The 20,999-nt window shown below is 39.8% G+C and overlaps 1 protein-coding gene across 3 annotated transcripts in view; it reads left to right on the top strand.

Moving 5' to 3' along the window:
- Positions 1-20,999, top strand: part of LOC122549912 (adenylate cyclase type 1-like) — a 290,855-nt gene that overhangs the window by 247,356 nt on the left and 22,500 nt on the right. For all 3 annotated transcript variants that reach the window (XM_043690132.2, XM_087987226.1, XM_043690134.2), the window contains 3 exons: positions 6,427-6,543; positions 9,404-9,550; positions 9,669-9,767. In XM_043690132.2, the coding sequence (XP_043546067.1) occupies positions 6,427-6,543; positions 9,404-9,550; positions 9,669-9,767 (363 nt within the window). The remainder of the gene's footprint in view (positions 1-6,426; positions 6,544-9,403; positions 9,551-9,668; positions 9,768-20,999) is intronic.

Below are 20,999 nucleotides of genomic sequence, written 5' to 3'. Positions count from 1 at the left end.
CCACTTGACTTTATCAAGGAGTCCTTCAGCATGTGAGGACTGTCCAAACACATCAGTCACCTGACCAAGCCTCCTGGGTCAAAGGGCTAGATGCTGGGCAAGTTCCCTCCACTAAAGCTGCAGAACCTGGGAATACACTGAGTGGTATTGGGAGATATAGAGAAAAGATAACCTTTCAAGAGCACGTTGGTGGCATGGAGTGATATTATACTGTATATCGCTACTCATGCTTCCATCTACATTAATGATTTGGAAAAACATCTGTTTGTTTGACTCTCTCTGTTTAGTCGCAGATGTAACAATATCAGCATGATGCCTAATATTATATCCTTACATGGTTTGGTATCGATGTTGAGAATTGAAAAGTGTGACACTGGAAAAGCACAGTAGGTCAGGCAGCATCTAAAGAGCAGGAGAGCAATTTAAAATGAAAGTCAGTGAACTAAAAATAATTGCATGTTCTAGAATGCTACCATCTCTTTTCCACTTACTTCACCCGGTCCCTTCAACTGCAATTAATTTGGATTTTGTTTGTAGGAATTAGGTCATATCATATAATTTCATAACTGAGAGGTTCAAGCAAGTAAACAGCTTTTCAACCTTTCATTGTGTAAAAGCTTTGCAGGTTGATTTTGTGTCTTTACGTATACAGTTACATAATCATAGAGGCCGACAGCACAGAAAAGCACCTTTCAGCCCATCAAGTCTCTGCCAATCAAAAACAATCATTCTCGTTCCATTTTCAGCACATTCCTGACGAAGGGCTTATGCCCAAAATGTCGATTTTCCTGCTCCTCAGATGCTGCCTGACCTGCTGTCCTTTTTCAGCGCCACATTTTTTGACTCTGAACTCCAGCATCTGCAGTCCTCACTTTCTCCTATCTATGTTGAGAGCTAGTTGCAGTGTGTGCAAGCAAGTGGAACCAGGTGTATATGGTGCAATGGTCTCTGCTTGCACTGTTGTTCCTCATCCTCAAATATCCCTATCCTTCTTGAACTGTGTCCAAAAGTGCTACTGTGAATGAAGTGGTCAGCACTGTCTGGAGCAGGGAAATGTACAATTCACAGGAAGCCAATGTATGTGAATTGTCCGATATTAGGGCTCCTGCAGACCTGCATCCTGTTCAGTGCATGGGTCTGCATGTAATTTTGTGCCATCTGAAGGGCCTTGTGTTGGTGGGCCTTGCATCCCCTCTCTCACAGACAATTTCCTGCCTGGTGTAGCTGCAGCTATTTTCTTTTCTGTTCCGTACTTTTGATTTTTGCCAATCCAAAGGAAGGCAACAGTGAATGATTTTTGGCCAATGGCTTCCAGCCTGTGGCTCAATGGGTCAGTGAGGACCCAAACCTTCAGATCCACTTTCTGATATCCCATCTTGTGAATTCCGTAGGCCCAGCATCACCCCAGGTGCCCAGCAACCTGTCTGCATATGTCCACCATTCCAGCCTATTCCCTGCTGTATACTGCCCACCCCCACCAGCTCAAAAACCGAGATGCTCCTGACCATTGACAACCCCCCACCCCCACCCCAACTGCTTCATGTACCTGTTTGGATACATGCTTTACCATGTTCTTCCCAACAAATATAGTTGAACCCCCTTCCCACCACACAATGGCCATCCACCTTTCCTCACAACCTGCAGACCCCACTCCCCACAAATAAGTCCTCAAGGTAGTAGACCCCCTTGTCCTCCCAATTGCCTTATTTCTTGATTTCTCTGGACTAACCTCACAGATCAACCATGACCCTTGAGTGATCTAACCAGACAGGCCTTGATTGATGCCTGTATATATCCCCACACTAAAACCCTTTTATTGAATAAGAAGAACAGTGACCCTCCAACTCCTGTTTAGACAGTAAGCACTCAAAGAAGAATGAACACATAAATGAAAAGGACAGCTTTGTCTTTGTGATGACAAATGTATTTTTCAATTGAAGTGATTCATGTCATAAAGCAATTCCAATAAAGCTAAATTAGGTCACTTTCAAAAACTTGAAATAACTTAAATTGTCATCCCTAATTGGTTGTGATATTTTATATAAAAGCTTTGCAACTTCAACTGCTCAGTTTAGGTTTGAAATAAAAGTCAGTGAACTTCAAAGAATCTAATGTTTTAGAATGCTATCACCTCTCTCTTTTATTTACTTTACCAGATCCCTTCAACTGGAATTCATTTGGATTTTTTTCAGAAATTAGGTCATAGCATATCATTTCATAACTGAGAGGTTCAAGCAAGTAAACAGCTTTTCAATCTTTCATTGTGTAAAAGCTTTGCAGGTTGATTTTGTGTCTTTACATATACAGTTACATAATCATAGAGGCCGACAGCACAGAAAGGCACCTTTCAGCCCATCAAGTCTCTGCCAATCAAAAACAAGCACTGAATCATTCTCATTCCATTTTCCGGCACATGACCTTGTGTGCCTTGGAATTAGTAGTGCACATCGAAATACTACTTAAGTGTTATGCAGATCTCTGCCTCTACCACCCTTAACAGTCAGTGAGTTCAGATTCCCTCACTCTCTGGGTGAAATAAGATTTCTCACATCTCCTCTAAACCTCCTGCCCTTTACATTAAATCTATGCCCCCTGGTCCACGAAGGGGAAATGTTCCTTCCTGTTTGTCCTATCTACACCCCTCATAATTTCATAGATGTACATCATGCACCCTCTCAATTTCCTCTGCTCCGATGAAAGCAAATCCAGTCTATACAACCTCTGCACAACTAAAACTCTCCAGCCCAGGCAATATCCTGGTAATGCCTTCTCCAGTGCAATCAAATCTGCCTGTGGGTATGGTCGCTGACCTGGCAAGTTGATTTGCAGACAGTTCGTCCCCTGTCTAGGTGACATCCTCAGTGCTTTGGAGCCTCCTGTGAAGTGCTGCTGTACTGTGCCTTCTGGAATATTTTTGGTTCTGTTCCTGCTGCTTCCATTTGCTAGTTCTGGTTATTCATTCGAGTGGCCGGTATATTGGGTCTAGGGTCCATGTGTTTGTTGATGGAGTCTGTGGATGAGTGTCATGCTTTTAGAAATTCTCTGGCTGTCCTCTGTTTATCTTGTCCTATGATCTGCCCTCCCCACTGACCTATCATAATCACGCCCCAACCTGTATCTACCTATCGTCTTCCCAGCTACCTTCACCCCACCCCCACCCTCCTATTTATTTCTCAGGCCCCTTCCCCCCTCATATTCCTGATGAAGGGCTTATGCCAGAAACATCGACTCTCCTGCTCCTCGGATGCTGCCTGACCTACTGTGCTTTTCCAGCACCACACTTTTTGAATCTGATTTTCCACTTTCTCCTTGTCCTATGATCGTTGTGTTGTCCCAGTCGGATTTGTCATCCTTGTTGTCTGTGTGTATGGCTACTGGGGACAGCTGGTCATGGCATTTAATGGCTAGTTGGTGTTTGTGGATGCGGATTGCTAGTTGTCTGCCTGTTTGTCCTACATAGTATTTTATGCAGTCTTTGCATGTAATCTTGTAAACTGTTTGTCTTGCACATGTTGGGTATGGGGTCTTTTGTCCTGGTGAGTTATTGTCTGAGCATGGCTGTCAGTTTAAGGGCTGTCATGAATCCCAGTGGTCAGAGAAGCCTGGCTCTCAGTTCTGAGATCATTTTCATACAAGTTAGTGTGATAACTGTGTTGGGTCATGGCATATCCTCGCCACATTGTTTGCCTGGTAGGCACCTGCGGATGAAGTTGCAAGGATATCCCGTTCTTGATGAAGATTCTGTAGAGGCGTTCTTCTCCCCTTCACAGGTCGGGAGTGCTGCAGAGAGTTGTAGTCATTTTGAACAGGGTCCTAATGCAGCTTCTCTAATGCATTCTCTCAAACATACCCACAACGACAGCAACCAGAACCATCATTATGCAAAATCTTGATTCCCCCTTTAATGTGGATTCCACATTATGTATCTTTCTACATTGTCTCAGTTTACAAATTCACCATTTAGTACATTAAATGTTCACAGCATCTGCCAATATAAGGAATGGAGTTTCAAGTATGTTTTCTTTGTATAAATAAGCTCAAAAATACAGAAATAAGGATTTCCAACTGCCCCTTTGCTGTGGCCTGGTGTCATGCTACATACAAGGAGAATCACTAAATCCCTGCAGTGTGGAAGCAGGCCATTCAGTCCATCAAGTCCACACTGACCCTCCAAAGAGCATTTCACCCAAGTCGACCCTCCAAGCTCTGCATTCCTCATGGATAATCTGCCTAACCTAAATAGCCCTGGACACAATAGGACAATTTAGCATGGCCAATGCACCTAACCCTTTAAACTCTGGAAGGAAACCAGAGCACCTGGAAGAAATCCATGTAGACACAGGAAGAATGTACAAACTCCACACAGACAGTCACCCAAGGCTGGAATTGAACCTGGGTCCCTAGCATTGTTACCAGCAATGAGCTACCATGACACCCCAAGGGATAGAATGCTTTAGAATAAGGTAAGTTTGTAAGTTATGACTAGAATAAATTATCCTTGGGGGCAGTAATATTTTCAAAGTCTCGTTGCTCCTTTAATGGAATTGAGGAACTGCAGACTAGTCCTGAGCTTCAACGACCATTAGTTAATGCGTTACACATTTCAGAGATGATATGCAATAGCCCTCCACTTGAGTCAAGGAGGGTGCCAGTGAAAATCACAATAGTCACTTATCCCTGGGATCCCATTTTTGTCACGTATTTTCTCAAACTAATCTGTTCCTATGAACAAATTACCAGGAAATTAACAAGAAAGTGAAATCTTAGTTTAAAAATCACAGCTGAAGCCTAAGTGAGCTGGAACAGTATCAGCTTCCCAGTTCAAAAGAACTGTAACCTGGGCAAGAGGAGGAAAGGTAAAGTCACCGTAGTCTTACCAGACCCTCAGGCTGCTCTCTCATTAGAGAGAGATGACTAGTGGAGTTTAACCTGAGGATCGCCACACCTCGGTAGAAGGGAAGGTTGAGAAGGAGAGTCCTTCATGGTAACCTCAGCTCGTGCAGGAATTGAACCCAGGCTGTTGCTGTCACTTTGCATCACAAACCAGCTGTCCAGCCAAGTGATCACAACAGACTCCCTACTTATGTTCCTTCTGTGTGCACACAGCCTTTCCAAGGTTGTGCACATGGGGATGAGCATGCTGGCTGTGTCATTGGTTTCAGGTTCTGGCAGGCAGTGTCAAGCACAGCCTTGGAAGCTCATATAGCTGAAAAGAAAATGGATGCAACCACACTAATATGCCTTCAACAGGCCATCTTTTCTCTAATATCTTTCACTACTCATACATCTTGGTGTAGTTCTAGGTTATGCAGCAGGGGTGAAGGGACCCCACTCAGCATTAAGCCCGTTGGCACTGGAGGCTTGCTGTGGTAACTCCAGGGTCATTTGTATCTAGGCAGCCTTGATGGACTGATAGTGCTGATAGGGTCAAAGGGAGGGGCAAGCAATGTGAATGTGGGGGTCCAACCACCGCTGGAGTACCCTGAGAGGAGACTCGTGAGGGACCTATGTGTGGTTCTTCACCCTGTTGGTACTGTCTGTCACCTTGTGAAGAAGGTGCACATGGAGTATGTGCCAGGCTTCTTCTCTCCCTGTTGCCATGTTATCAGTCCTGAGGATCAATGTCTGGGGAAATGGAGTACAGGTCTGTGTGTGTATCTAACCGATCCTGAAATGATTGTGTTTTTGAGCCATTGCTTCCCAAATACCTGTTTGCTATTTATACATTTGGATAGAGTCCCTGATTGTTTTTCATGAACTATTTGATGATACTGAAGACTAATTCAGCTCGCTCCCTTGACAGTTGAATGAGTGATTTTGAAGTGTTGGTAAGCTTTTCCTTTGAGCCCTATGCAGTGGTAGTTCGTGGTGACTTTGCAACATGACCACCAATAGCTCTGTCCAGTGCTATAAGGCCATCTTTTGGAGCAAATTTGAATACATTTTACATTGAATCAAAGTTAAATTTGAGCTTAACGTTCATTAAAACACATAGATATCGAAGGCCTAGTTTTTCATATGAGGATGAAAATCAGAGGCATATCAAAGGGTTCATTCATCATGGTCAATCCAATAATCCTCAAGTCCACTTTCCTGCCTTTTCCCCATAATTCTTAATTACTTTGGTGATTAAAAATTGTCTTTCTCAGCCTTGAGTACTCTTAATTACCCCTCATCAATATCTTAACTGAGTCAGCCCTTTATTCTGAGCTTATGTCCTTTGGCCCTAGATTCTCCCACAAGGTGGAAACAACCTCTCTGCATTTACCATGTCAAGCCCCTTAAGAATCTTGTATGTTTAACAATGACATAACCTCGTTTATTCATGCATTCTCAGATACAGTTTGTAATGTTTGTCTCACTGGTCATCATGAACTCTTCATTATAAGTTAGTGGAGCCACCAACACATGTATTTCCCCTTTCAGGCTGAGGAAGAGAGAGACGATATGGAACGGGTAAAACTTGACAACAAGCGGATTCTCTTCAATTTACTTCCAGCACATGTTGCACAACATTTTTTGTTGTCCAATCCACGAAATATGGTGAGAGAAACCTGAGTATTAAAATCATCTTGCTACTTCAACAAATGATTGTTCTTTGAAATGTCAGCAAGGTTTTGATCGCACTGTACATAACAGATCCACAATATTGACTGTGAGTTTTGTTTAACTGAACAGTCGTAATTCTCTTTTGTCGCAGCATGTTGAGCTGTGAACAGGAAATATTCAGTTTATTTTATTTTGCCTTATCTAAAACCCATTGAATATATTAGATTCAAGGAAAGAGAGCTTATCGAAATAAAATACCAAATTACTTTATTAAACATGAATCATTACCAAGAAGACTGATTCTAAGAATTTGTAACTTAATTTAAGACCTATGCAGGGATTAGTCATTAGCTTTGCCTATTTCTTACATAGAATCTTTGTGCTTTCTGAAGACTTGCTATTTTTAGCAGTGTAATCCCCAGAGTACCAGCTAGAGGGCCAAATTTCAATATCAGCTTTGATACAGTTGTTAACCCTCTCATGAGTGAGTTTTTTTTTTATCCATCTCTTGAATATGCAGCCATGTCTGTCATTTTACAGCTGTCACTTTGTTTAGAGTTTCAAATGTATAAATAACATAATAATTATTTTTGTGGACATATATTTATGTCTGTAATGCAATAAAATATAAAATTTTGATTTAAAATATATAACCTATTGTATTAACATTTAATGGTCACAAATGTTCCTGAAGTCTTCAAGAGCAAATAAGCCCTGAAATTAGTTTGAGACAGAAATGAAGAGAAAAAGTAATGTTTGCTGATGATGCAAAGCTAGATGGGAATGCAGACTGTGAAGTGGACACAAAAAGAGTTTTAGAGACATACCGGTGGGTTAAGCAAGTCGGTAACAAGATGGCGGACAGAATGCAACATGAGAGAGTGAGGTTTTCCACTTTGGTTGCAAGAATAGAAAAACAGAATATTTTTTAGGTAATATGAAACTTTTAAATGCCAATGTTCTGAGGATACCTGTTTGTACTAAATAAAGGAAGATATCGTGGCATGCAGGTAAAATAAGCAATTAGAATGACAAATGATATGGTGGTATTTATTAAGATGATTGGAGTGCAAAAACAAAGAATTGCTACAATTGCACAGAGCTTGGGTGAAAGTGCCCATTTGGTCTCCCTATTTAAGGAAGACCCACTGGTATTGGTGAAACAAAGGTTCACAAGTTTACTTCCTGGGATGAGAAGGTTATTCTTAAATAAGAATCTGATTAAATCAGGTCCATATTCCTCAAAGTTTAGAAAAATGAGAGTTGATCTCATTGAAATATACAAGATTTTGAAGGATCTTGATATGGTAAACAATGGGACGGTGTTTCTCCTGGATGGAGAATGTAAAACAAAAGGTCACAGTTCCAAGATAAAGGCACAATAACTGAAGAATGAAATGAGAAGGAAGGTGTTCTTTTAATGAGTTGTGAATCTTTCAAATTCTCTATCTCAGAGGGTTATGAGTAACTCAGCATTGAATGTGTTTAAGGTTTGAAAGCCATTTCTTTTTGGCCTTTTTGGAAATCACGTGATATGGGAGCATGCAAGAAAATGAGGTTGATGCCAAAGATCAGCCATGATTGTCCTGAATGGCTGTGCAAGTTTGATGCACCATATGATCTCCTGCACATGTTATAATGTATTCACCTTTAACATAGAGTCATAGAGATGTACAGCATGGAAACAGACCCTTCAGTTCAACTCATCCATGCCAACCAGATATCCTAACCTAATTTAGTCCTATTTTCCAGCACTTGGCCCACATCTCTCTTAACCCTTCCAATTCAAATACCCATCCAGATGCCTTTTAGATGTTATAATTTTACCAGCCTCCATCATCTCCTCTGGCAGCTCATTCCATACACATAGCATCCTCTGTGTGAACAAGTTGCCCCTTAGGTCCCTTTTACATTTTTCCCCTCTCCATCCTAAACCTATGCCCTCTAGTTCTGGACTCCCCCACCAAATACATTTCTGGCTGTCATCTTTTAAATCCAGTTTTTAAAGTGGCGATCAATTTTGTTGCAAATTATCTCCTCATAGTCTGACTGCCCTGTAGTTAATGGGTTTATATTTCTTCCATTTTTTCTTTTGAATGGGGATATAACATCTGTACAGTACAGAAGGAATGATCAATACTTGGTCAGGGTTGACAGTTATTGTAGTTGAAGAAATGATATGATTTCAGATTTAGTTCATCCTAGATCAAGGAATATTAAACTATTTAAGATTCTGCATTGATATTGAAGTACTACTGTAACTGCGAGTACCTCTACTGGAGTAGTGCAGTAACTACAATGCTATTATCCATCTTCCAGTTACATCGATATGCATTGAAATTAACCACGTATGAAACAGCACAGTCGTAATACATTCAACTGTCTACAGCAATACAGAAAAAAAGTCCAACGCCTTGAACTCCACGTAGCAGAGTTCTTGATTGTTTGATATAATTCCTCTCTCTGACAATCCTATTTTATTTTTGCGAATATATTTGCAGATACCAATGATCCAGATGATCCACCATTAAAAATTGACTAATTATTGTGCATGCTGAATTATTTTGGCATACCTAATATTAAGCCAGTTTTTTTTAAAATTACTAAGTTTGAAACTTTATTTTTCTTTCACAGTGTACATCTGATAGTTCTTTTTGACTTTTAGATATTTCACAAAATTTGATTAAATATATTTGAGAGATAGCTCTGCTTTTGTGCATGCTCTGAGACGTCAGCAAGAGCAAACTGTTTTATCCTTGGCATATTCTCAAGGGGACACATATGTTATCTCCTCTTTTTCAAAAATACATTTGATCTAATGTTAAACTTAATCTCTGTGTGTTGTTCATTGCAGGATCTCTACTACCAGTCATATTCACAAGTGGGTGTGATGTTTGCCTCAATTCCTAATTTTAATGACTTTTATATTGAGCTTGATGGTAATAACATGGGAGTTGAATGCTTGCGCCTCTTGAATGAAATAATAGCTGACTTCGATGAGGTACATTTAGTTCTATATTAACCTTTTCTATTTGATAAAAGTATAAATTTATAACATATATGAACAGAACTCTTAATTAGTAACTCTCAAATGTGTTTCCATTTTTTTTGTGTAAAAGTTAATGGACAAGGAATGCTATAAGGATATAGAGAAAATCAAAACAATTGGCAGCACTTACATGGGAGCAGTTGGACTTGTACCCACAACTGGAACAAAGGTGAGTAATCATGGTATTTTAGGTTTATCAGTTAATGATCAATCATTATCTTCAAACACATATGGCAAAAAAACAGTCAAATAGTTACATGTCTTTATCCTGAAAATTTAAAGAACTACCAAAAATACCCAGGAGCGATGGAGAAAAGTAATGCACAGATACAAACCAATCCCGAATGAGTTTTTCAATGCAATTACATAGCAAATTAGATTCGGCTTTCCTGTTAGACTTAGATTCTCTCATTGCTGTGCTTGCAGTTATAGACAAAAAAAACCCGTAGATGCTGGAATGCAAAGCAGACAAGCAGAAGGCTGAAGAACACAGCAAGCCAGGCAGCATCAGGAGGCGGAGTAGTTGACGTTTCAGATCTAATTCTTCAGCAATTTCTGAAGAAGGGTTATACCGAAATGTCGACTTCTCCACTTCCTGGTGCTTGCAGCTATGCCATGTAAATCCTCTCAGGTTCATAGGCAAAATTAACTTAGCAATTATGAGTAAAACAAAGGATTCTGTATGTGCATCCTGTTAATGAATGGTTTATCATTGCACTTCATTTTGATTTAAGTTTGAGCTTTCTAAATGCAAGTTGTTTTGAGTGGAGACTGTTCTTCCAGGTTTGGGTACTCTTACATTCTGCTAATAGTTTCTACTAAGGAGTTGTCTTGTATGGTGGAACTGTTGTTATTGCTATGTTGGAAAGCATCATTTGTATGAGTATAGATTACATACATCAACAAAAGTATAATTCAGAATGCAACACAGCTCAGATATGAAAGGCCTTGGTCATCTATTCTAGAACTATTGTGCAAAGGAAGACGGAAACCAAAATGCTGGAAACACTAAGTGATTCTGACAACGTCCATGAAGAGGATACAAGCTGACCTCTTACTAGTGTAATTTTTTTCAGAACAAGACAATTTAACAAATGAACTGCTTTTGTAAAGCAGAAGAAACAGTGGAGCGTGGGGGGGAGGTGCACGATGGTTGGGTTGAAGAAGGAAATACAGTGACAAGAGACATTGGAGAGATTAAATGAAATAACTAATGAAACGCTGAGTTAAGTAGCCCAACTGATTTATGCTTGGAGCTCCTTTAGACATCATGGATTCTCTACCTAGCAGGTTCTCTGCAGTTCATTCTATTTTTCCCACTATACCTTATTTGTGGTCATTTTCTGTTTTTTTGCCATTGGCAAAATTAATCTGTGTTACATTCTATTCCTGAGGAAGGACTCCACATCCTGAGCATTTCTGCCATTTTCTGTTTTTGTTTCATTTGGCCATCATATTCAGTAAGTTACTTCCCAATGGTGAAAACCAGTAAAACCAGGAAATGAAGTCCACAGGACAAGTCAGATCAGTATGTGTCATTTGCTGGTTTTACTGGTTTTTCTTCAGGGTTCATGCTCATGTTATGTAGGAAGAATTTTCCTTCATGGCAACGCACATGCATGTTGCGATGAAAAAGGAATTTTAAAGTCTTGAAAAATAATGCCAGAAGCAGATACAACAATTTATTAAAATTGAATACAATTTCTTTTTCTCTGGGTATCTCACATGTTAGGAACCGGGTAGTTCCCTTTATTCTTCAATGACCAGTTACAGCAAGATATGAATTTGTAAGAATTGAGCCTTACTAAAGAAAAACCTATGAGTCAGATAAGTGCAATTCTGCTTCCTTAGGTAGTAACAATAAATGGCCAGTTGAAATAATATTCAGTAGTTTATATTGTACAAGTGTCACACATTTTATTATACCCCAAGTATATTTTGTTCCATGTGATCTGACTTGAGTATTTGACAGATGTTGTCATGGATTGAATCTTTAAAAAACAAAATCTGTAAAATCATTAACTAGTTAGTTTTAAATTGGGTGGTGGACTCTGATTAGAAATGCTAATTTTTGTGATTAGTTCATTTTTTGGCTACTAATTAAACTGCACCAAATTACATTTATTTAACATATTTACTAATATTTTAAAAGTTTATTTTGAAGCAATGCCTTTTAACATCATCTTAAATGCCTTGGTCCTTGGCAAATGGTACATTTTGGTGACATGTGAATGAGATTGAATGGACATTTGGGGGGAAAATCTTTGCAAAATCAGTGCCCATTTTTTAAACATAATTTGCAATTTTTTTCCTAATTGGAAAACGTACATAAAGGATTTCCACCTGATTGTAGTTTTACAATTTTGAGAAAATAGTAAATGTCTTCCATCAATGTTAAATTAATACTGAGTGCAAATGCCAATTTCGTGGATTGGTCCTTTTGAATTAAATGACAGATACCCGAAATAGTGGAGATACCTATATTGATGTTTCAAGCAAATTACTAAGTTTCTTATGTGTACCAAATTGCTTCAAGTTGCGTTTCCCCCCATGTTTAGAATATTGAGCATCTGGAAATTATTACCAGACAGTAATTTAATCAAAGAGTGGAGATGTCAAAAGCCATTAGTGATTTATTTTTTTTAATCATGAAATCCAATAACAATCATCATCTGGACCTCCAACGTTTGATTACAACTTCCAAATCACTACCTTGAATTTGATGTCTTTATTTGTGATCTATCCATTTTAACAACAAAGTGGGATTTGGATTTATTTATTTGGATGTAATCAGTCTTCAGGTTGGCAACAAATGTAGTGTGTCATCTATTGGTGTTTGCAGATAAGATATACATAAGATAAATTAACTTTCTAGTCTGATTGCTACAGTGGACATGGAAAAGAATAGAATGTGTTCTTGTTATTTGGATGAAATATGAATGATGAGGGATTGTTTTTGAGGACCTTAGGATCAACATGCCTCAGACTATGGGAGAGATTGAGAAGAAGAGTCCTTCAGCGTAACCTCAGCCAGTGAGGGAATTGAACTCAGAGTTAGCGTCACTCTGTATAGGATGCCTACCTGACACAATTGCTGAGTCTCTGGAATATGTAAATCAGGGTACATATTGATGTTTTGAGCCACTCCTAAAAGATTATAGAGATGTGTTTACGTTGATATTCATTTATGCATAAAATTCCACGACTTTTGCAATTTTCCTTGACTCAACTTTATCTGATCTATTCATTCTCATTGGAGAGAAGAAGGCTAAGAGGGGATGTAATAGAGACATACAGGATGATCAGAGGATTAGATAGGATGGACAGTGAGAGTTTTTTTCCTAGGATGATGACGTTGGCTTGTATGAGGGGGCATAGCTGCAAATTGAGGGGTAATAGATTTAAGACAGATGTCAGAGGCAGGTTCTTCACTCAGAGAGTGGTAAGGGCATGGAATGCCCTGCCTGCCAATGTAGTTAATCCAGCCACAATAGGAGCATTTAAACAGTCCCTATATAAGCATATGGATGATTTTGGGATAGTGTAGGGAGATGGGCTTAGATTAGTTCACAGGTCGGTGCAACATCAAGGGCCGAAGGGCCTGTTCTGCGCTGTATTGTTCTATGTTCTATGTATACCTTTGAAGACAGTTTTTTAGTCCAGTTAAATAGCTCTATTACATTATATTTGTAACTCTGTTTTCTCCTTATACATTCACTAGTATTGCTTAAATATGTTTTTACTTTCAAATCTATGCTGATTATTTATTACAATTTTTGTGAGCCAATGTTATTTTCTTACCTTTTGTCAGGATTCCATCAGTTTTTCTACTATTGATGTTAAACTGTCTGCTTTATAACTGCCTGGGATTGTTCTTGGCCTCTTGAGAATTTATATGAGCTGTCTGGTAGTCTTCTTGCACTTTCTTCAAATTACCTATTAAGTATGAGTAGTAATATTCCTATGATCTCTTCCCAGATGAATGGACCAAGGTTTCATCCTGTTTTGAGATTGCCTCCTTTATTCAATACAAATGTTATTGTTCTAGATGTACTTATTGCTCCTCTCATCATCCAATGTAATATTTACCTGCTCAATCTCCCAAATAAATACAAACACCAACAACTGATTTCATGGGCCATCTGCCATCTCTTTATATCATTCTGATATTATTCTATTTCTAAATGGTCATATTCTCGCACACCTTCCTTTTTTTGTGGTTTTACCTGTAGAGTACCACACTCTTTTATTTTGCGTAATCAATAATTTAATTTCATAGAACCCTTTGTCTTATTTATTTCTTTCATCATCTCATGATATTCTTTCTTATATGAACTTTTTTGCTGTCTGTACACTTAGAATGTGTTCCATTCCCAACACTCAAATTGTTCCCATAATTGTTTACTCATCCACAGAATCTAACTCATGCTCAGCGTGATATATTTTTCCCTGCACGTTGTTGAGGACATTTTTAAAATGTTTCCAGTCCATGTTCTGCATGGTGGATTGCTAATCTGTTTTCCAAGTTCTATTTTGAGCTTGTCGAAAAAAAAGAGCTTTCCTCTAATATTTGTGTCATAATTATGTAATTCTCTATTATTACCATAAAGCACATTATATAAGGTGATCAACATCAAATCTATGGTTCTATTGCATACATGTCCCTTTTACTTCCTTTATCTGTTCTGGTTCACTTTCCATTGTTAGATTCAGTAGCCAAGCAATTTTTCTTCATATACATCTCAGATTAGAAAGTAGGCCCATTTACATTGTATGAACTTTAATTTCTTATCCACTTTACCAATCACTTCTGTCCACTTAACATGGCAATTGTAACAAATACCTCCACGTTCACCCCCTCAACCTTGTTTTCTGCGTTTCTTTTCAATTCCTGAATTAGTCTGCATATATCTTCCTCCACACCCCCTTCCCATATTATTTGTCTGTGGCATACGCCTGTTGGTGTGATTGATTCTTTATTATCTTTCATCTGTATTTATATGGATTCTATTTTTGTCTTGCTATTAGTTATGAAAAGTTTTTTTTCTCCTGCCTCTGTACTATTCTTAATAAGTACAGCTATTTTTCATTTATCCCCTGTCTATACCAAAACTGTTATAAACTGCAACGTTTATTCACCACTGCTGAATTTTCTATGACCATATCTTCTTCTCAGCCAGTCCCTCAAGGCCAAAAATGACATTCTTCCAAATCGATGACCGCGACGCTTGAGGTGACTAAACAGCCCAATTCTGAATCCATGCCCTGCCAAAGAGAGGGCAGGTAGTATTTGAAGAAGTGGGTGGGTGAAATGCTTGGAATTTCATACACTCCTCCTACTATTTGTGCTTGGCCTATCAGAGATGCTAAAGATGGAAACTCCACCAATATTTCTTCTCTGGTTTGGATTGTCTCTGGCATAACTTGGTACAATATTGGATATTTACCAGGATGGAGCTTGGAGTGGAGAGCTTGTTTTGAAAGTTTTGTATAGGGTATGCAGAAAATGTGGCCCTCCCAGATGATTGATAATAACTAATGCCTCAATGTTAGTCTGTGAGAGGACATTGGGTTTTTTTTCATTCACTCATGGGACAGTGTCACTGGCGAGCCAGCATTTTCATTGCCGATCCAAAATTACCCTTGAGAAGGTGGTGGTGAGCTTTCTTCTTGACTGCAGTCTGCCTGCTATAAGTTGACCCAGAAAGCCCTTAGGGAGGGAATTGTAGGGTTTTGACCCAGTGACAGTGAAAACCAGTGATGCATTTCCAAGTCAGGATGCTATAACAGCATGCAGATAAACAATTTACAAATGTCCTTGTGTCATCACTGCTGTAGCTCCTGTGTCAGCTTGATCCAGTGCAAACACGCCCCTCGAGTCACAAGATTGTGAGTGCAAGCCCCAGCTGACACATTGCTGTAGTGCTAAGGATGTGCTGCCCTTCTGATGTGTAATAATTGAGGCCCCATCTGTCCATTTAGATGATGGCAAAAGGTCTCTATGGCACTATTTGAAGTAGAAAGAAATGGCTTTCCCAGGCATCACAACAAGTCGTCTTCCCTTGATCGTAATCGCATTGTGATTCAGAGATTCTCCTGTGTACTACTTTTTGTTACAAAGCAATAGTGGCTAGATTTCAAAAATATTTTATTAGTTAAAAATCATTTCAGCACATCATTAGGAATTGAAAGTGCTACATATATGCAAATTCTCTCTTTTCTCGAAGTGCACCCTGTTCAAGATTATTGCAATGAGGTATAGATTTGTGCAGATACATGTTGTCTTTTTAGGTTCCATTGCTAAAACATGAAACACTCTGCTCCCATCAGTGAAGGTCAGAAAAAATTCTCAGAGCAATTATATTACCATCTACCCAAAGTCTGACTAGTTATTCAGACCTCTCGCCAAAATCAGGACTTATTTTAGTATCTATCCTGCCATTTAATTTATAGGATTTTGTGGAGGCTTCACTGATAATATTTCTTTAGGGCCTTGAGCAACATGCTGTAATCTCTCCAACACATTCATAAGGACGAGCAGCACTTTGGACAATGAGTTCAGGATTGGAGGTCTTAATTATTAAAAATATGGAGTGAATCTTTTGGGGTTTTGGCTAAATCCAAGTCTCATCGGGTTTGATGGAGTGATTCTTGCTGTGAGACAGAGTGAGATTTTCCACCAAATCTTATCAAACGTGTTACACTTATTGCCATTCTTGCCCCTATGATACTTATCAAGTCCTGTTTCTGTCTTCTGTTATCACATGCCATTCCCAAAAGAACTCATCACTCAGCTTCTGTAACATCAGCACCTATTGTAGCCATACTGTTTTTGAGGCCCTGCTGCTCACCAGGAGTATTGCTGTCATTCGGCATCTGCCTTGTTGTGCAAGCAATGAGGATGGATGGTAGGGAAGGGGAGGCTGGCAACACACCACTTAGAGGGACCCAGTGGGTGTCCTGATGAATGTGGTGCAGTGAAGAGATGTTCTTCCAGGGAAAATCACCAGAGGAGCCCATGCCAACAGACGATGCCAGCCTGGTTGGAGATGGCCACCAGTATCATTTCCAGGATAACGAGCACTAGGGCAGAAGTGCAGAAGGAAGGTCAATGATCTTCCCAGCTCCACGAGGCTTAAGTACCATAAGCTGTCTGCTGCCTCACACAGATAGTGTTTGGCACAAACATTGCTGCCTTCCGATATGGGTGCTGGGTAATGTGGCAAGATGTACATGTCCTTGTCTTACCTTTCTGGTTTGTGACTGTGCCAATTGTCAGTGCAGGGCACAACAGGGCAAGGTAAGGTGTGCATGCTATGGGCATGCAGAAGGTACCAAATGAATGCATGCTTAGAGATCAGTGGAGCAGTTTTGGTAGACAGCCTGAATTATGCAAACGTCTCTCTGCAGTATCTGTGCCCGATGCTGCAGTACACTGCTGTACTCGGTGCCTCGATAGACCATTCGGGGCTTGGAGCCACAATGCCAGTGCATTGAACAGATGGCAGCATGGTGGTGATGGCTACCAGCAACTCAGGTGCCAATGTCCATGGTGCAAAGCTGTGAGGAACCACTGCTTGTGCATCACGATCTGGAGTTTGGTTGTGGGCAAAATGGAAATCATTTGGAGTACGGGGCAAGTTAATCTGCAAAATCTGCTTTTATTTCCATGACAGCTTTTCCCAATGACTAATTTTTCAGCATATTTCAAAGGTCATAGCCTGAATATTGAGTTGGATTGGGCTCTTAACAAGGACCTTAAGCGTGAATTGTCATCAGTTGGCAATGTGCAGCAACCGGGGATAATATCACTTCATTGCTTGTAAGAAGTTTAAAAGATGAGGTCAGTTTATCTCAATGTAAGATGCACCTCACTAGACTTCTCTACCTATTCTATCACCCATCTAGCCATGATCCATTTCACTCAGACCCTTCAGATTTTGCCCTGTGTGCTTCAGATGATGAAAGGCTGTGCTGGCATCTCAGAGGCAATGTTGAATTTGATCAATATGTGCCCTCACTAAAAGGAGGCCCCAAAAGGTATGAGGGTTTAACAAATTGTCCATTGGCTGTCTTATTAGATCAGGGACAGTGTTGAATTGTATTAGGTCAGGGATAGTGTTGCACAATGGGAGCAGGCTGGTAGAGAAACTTTGAATTGTGAATGGTTAACTCAGGGCCTTTCTCATACACCTTTACATACACATAAGTGATGTTTTGGAGTTTGACCTTTCAATTTACATTTGGGCTGATCTTGGTTTTGGACTGGCAACAACACAGGTTGAACAGTTTCGCATTCATCCTGTAGAGAAACACCATTAAAGTAGGAAACATCATGGAGATGGAGTGTTACAGCAAGAAATTTGGAGAAGAATACCTGTGTGATGGCACAATGTTGTTTGACCCCAATTTGGACACATATATTGGTTTGTGATGGACCCATTAGTGAGGAACAGAGCATGCATATTGCTATGCAGCAGAGGGAATAATATGAGGCGGTTGTTCCATATCTCTCCCAATTCACAAGTGTCTTTGTGAGGTTGAGGACTTTATGAAGTTTAAGGTGGCTGTCTATAAAGACCATTGTTGTCTTTACATTTTTCTTGGACTTGTCTTGCTGTGAACATTATGACCACTGTGCCTTCAGATGAATTGAACTCACATTGTGACTCCTGGATGAGCTGCTGCGTGAAGGTGATTGAGGAGAATTTGTGTGATGACCTTCATGTGTCAGAGAGCAGGGAGACCCCTTTATACCACATTCAATCTAATCTTCTTTGAAGATGGTCAGAATTAAAGCTTCTCCAAAATCTCCTAGCCTGCTGAACTCTTCCCAGATATGGGAAGTGGGGTCAGATATTCATGCCAAGCGCACATTTCTCCTTATTTTGGTATTTCAGCAAGGAAGCAGTCTGCTCTAGTCCCCTTGTTGGTTTCTAGCCTTAGATGGCTTGGTTAGCCACATGTTAGCTAGGATAGTGGTAGGTAGCCTGTTGTGGAATGTGTTCAATGGCACATTCTTTTGAGCATTGAGTCACAGTTGAGAAAATCCTCCAAGAACTCCTTCCAAAGAACGCTGACTGCCTTTCTGTCCTTGATAAGTTCTTTCACATTTTGCCTAAACGTTTTCTTTGATTCCTGTCCTCAAACTCAACAAGTTCTCTGTGAGTTAAATCCTGATTGACAGTATTCTTTGCTAGGCTGTCCTGTCCTGTTTTACAAAGAACAGTACAGGACAGAAACAGACCTTTTGACCCAACAAACTTGCAACGACACGTGAAACCTTTCTATTTTAAAAGCCTCTTGCCTCTAAGCAGACTGTATCTGTCATGCTTTTAAGGTCATGTTTTTTCCATTCAGAACCTAAATTTAGATACTCTTTCAACAGGATGTCTAACCTGTTGTACATTTGTCATTCTTTTTTTTATTATTCATTCATGGGATGTGGGCTTATGTGATATTGCCTATCCTAACAGTTAAGAGTCAACCATATTGCTGTGGATCCAGAGTCACATATGACCAGATCAGATAAGGATAACAGATTTCCTTCCCAAATGGATATGAGTGAACTAGATGGGTTTTTATGACAGTCAATATTGGTTGCCATCTACAATGGTTTCAAACCCGTGTCCCCAGAACATTAACTTGGGGTTTTCGATTTAGTACAGTGGCATTACCATTGTGCAGTTCCCTCCCCTTCCCGTTGTTCCATTGTGGACTACAACAACTGGGATTACTCCCTTCAATTCCAATTTCTCTCCAGCTTCGGTGAGATATTCTTAACTGTGGCACAGGGTAGGTAACAGACTCTTCAGAAGTCTCCTTATTGGATGCAGAGGAGATCAAGTTTGTCCCTAATTATAAAGTCCCCTGTTAATATCTCAGGACTCCTTCCTCCTCAATCCCAGCCCACCAAAGCCCCAGCGTTTGGAGCAGTGGTGCCTTGATTTACGTTATGGTTATCCCCTTACAGTCTTTCCTTAGATTACTGAAGACTGATTTTAGGAATAACAATGTATTAAATATGGTGTTAAATAAACACCTCCATCATTTAAATTGTATAAGTATAAGCGCTTCTATGTAAGTCTAAATGTATTAAATTTCAGCATGTGATATGTGGGCTACAATCTGTAGTAAGCATGTTGTATCTACTAAAAAAAAGTATATTGCCCTCAGTTTTTTTTAACATTAGCAGTAACACACTTTCGCAGTGGCAAATTGTTTTACATTAAACAAAATTTCATTACATCCATGCCCAACTGATTGAGAATGAATGCTTTTCGTTTTGACAAGTTGAAACTCCGTTACAATAAACAGCCAATTCAGCTTGAAATGTCTGCATTCTTGTTGCTGGTTCAAAGGGTGATCTGAAGACTCCATAATCCAAAGAATGTGATGCATTTCTTTTGTTCTTGAGCTTGTAAACCCAACCAAAAACCTGAAGCATATTTGATGTAAGTGCAATTATTGTCATGATTCAGCTGAGAAGAACAGGTTCTTAAAAATCTGATATGGTTATTGCCCAGCTTTTATTGCTTATTTAAATCCAACCTTTAATTTCCAGTGCTTCCTTGGATACAACAAACTGTTTGTGACAAGCTGAACAATGTAACATAAGTTCACAGAGTTTCAGTATAAACTGTGTGGAAATTTTATCATAATAGGAGTATCAATTGTTCATGTACATGTGTCAAAATGCAAACAGTGATTAGTATCTTCCCATCTTCAAACTATGTCTGTAAGTGGAAGAATTTAACAGAAAGAAACTGAGACCTGTTAGGATATGAAATCTGACAGAGCAATCAGGTTCTGAGCTGGTAATTGATGGGCCTTCTCCTTGTATGAGGACCTCACTGGATGAAGTCATGGCCATCGTGTGCTGCCAACTAATAAGTGGCCATCAGCGCTGGCACATAGCAGTACAATGGAGGAGGCTGCTGCTGACTATATGATGCCCCAGGGTGGAAAAGCAACTACAGAAGATGAGAGTTTCATGGAGGATTGTTGGGCAGGCTTGGGGTGGCAGTGAAGGGAGGGTCATGGGGTCAGATGTAAGGGCAAAGGGGTGGATCAGAACAGCCATCCCTGCCCCATGACGTCATTTGTGCACAAATTAATGCACATCAAGAAGAACATCCCTCCCTCACCCCCATACCAGCCAATTTGGGAATAGGGGCTTAAATGGTTCTTAAGTGGTCAGTAAGAGATCACATAAGAGCCTCAACTGGCTGCAGGATAGGAATGTCAAGCTTGGGCTTTTTCAGCGAATTATATTTCAGTGAGAGCAGAAAGATGGTAGGACTCTCATGCCTCTCTATTCCAAATAATTAAGTTTCCCACTGCCTCCAGGCCTCATGCCTCTGATACAGCAAGATTCTGCCAATCATGGATTCCCTATGGT

This window comes from Chiloscyllium plagiosum, unplaced genomic scaffold (assembly GCF_037043375.1).
Source record: "Chiloscyllium plagiosum isolate Xiang-an unplaced genomic scaffold, Cpla_swu_hap1 HiC_scaffold_5, whole genome shotgun sequence".
Lineage (NCBI taxonomy): Eukaryota > Metazoa > Chordata > Chondrichthyes > Orectolobiformes > Hemiscylliidae > Chiloscyllium > Chiloscyllium plagiosum.
This window is presented reverse-complemented; position numbering and strand designations above follow the sequence as displayed.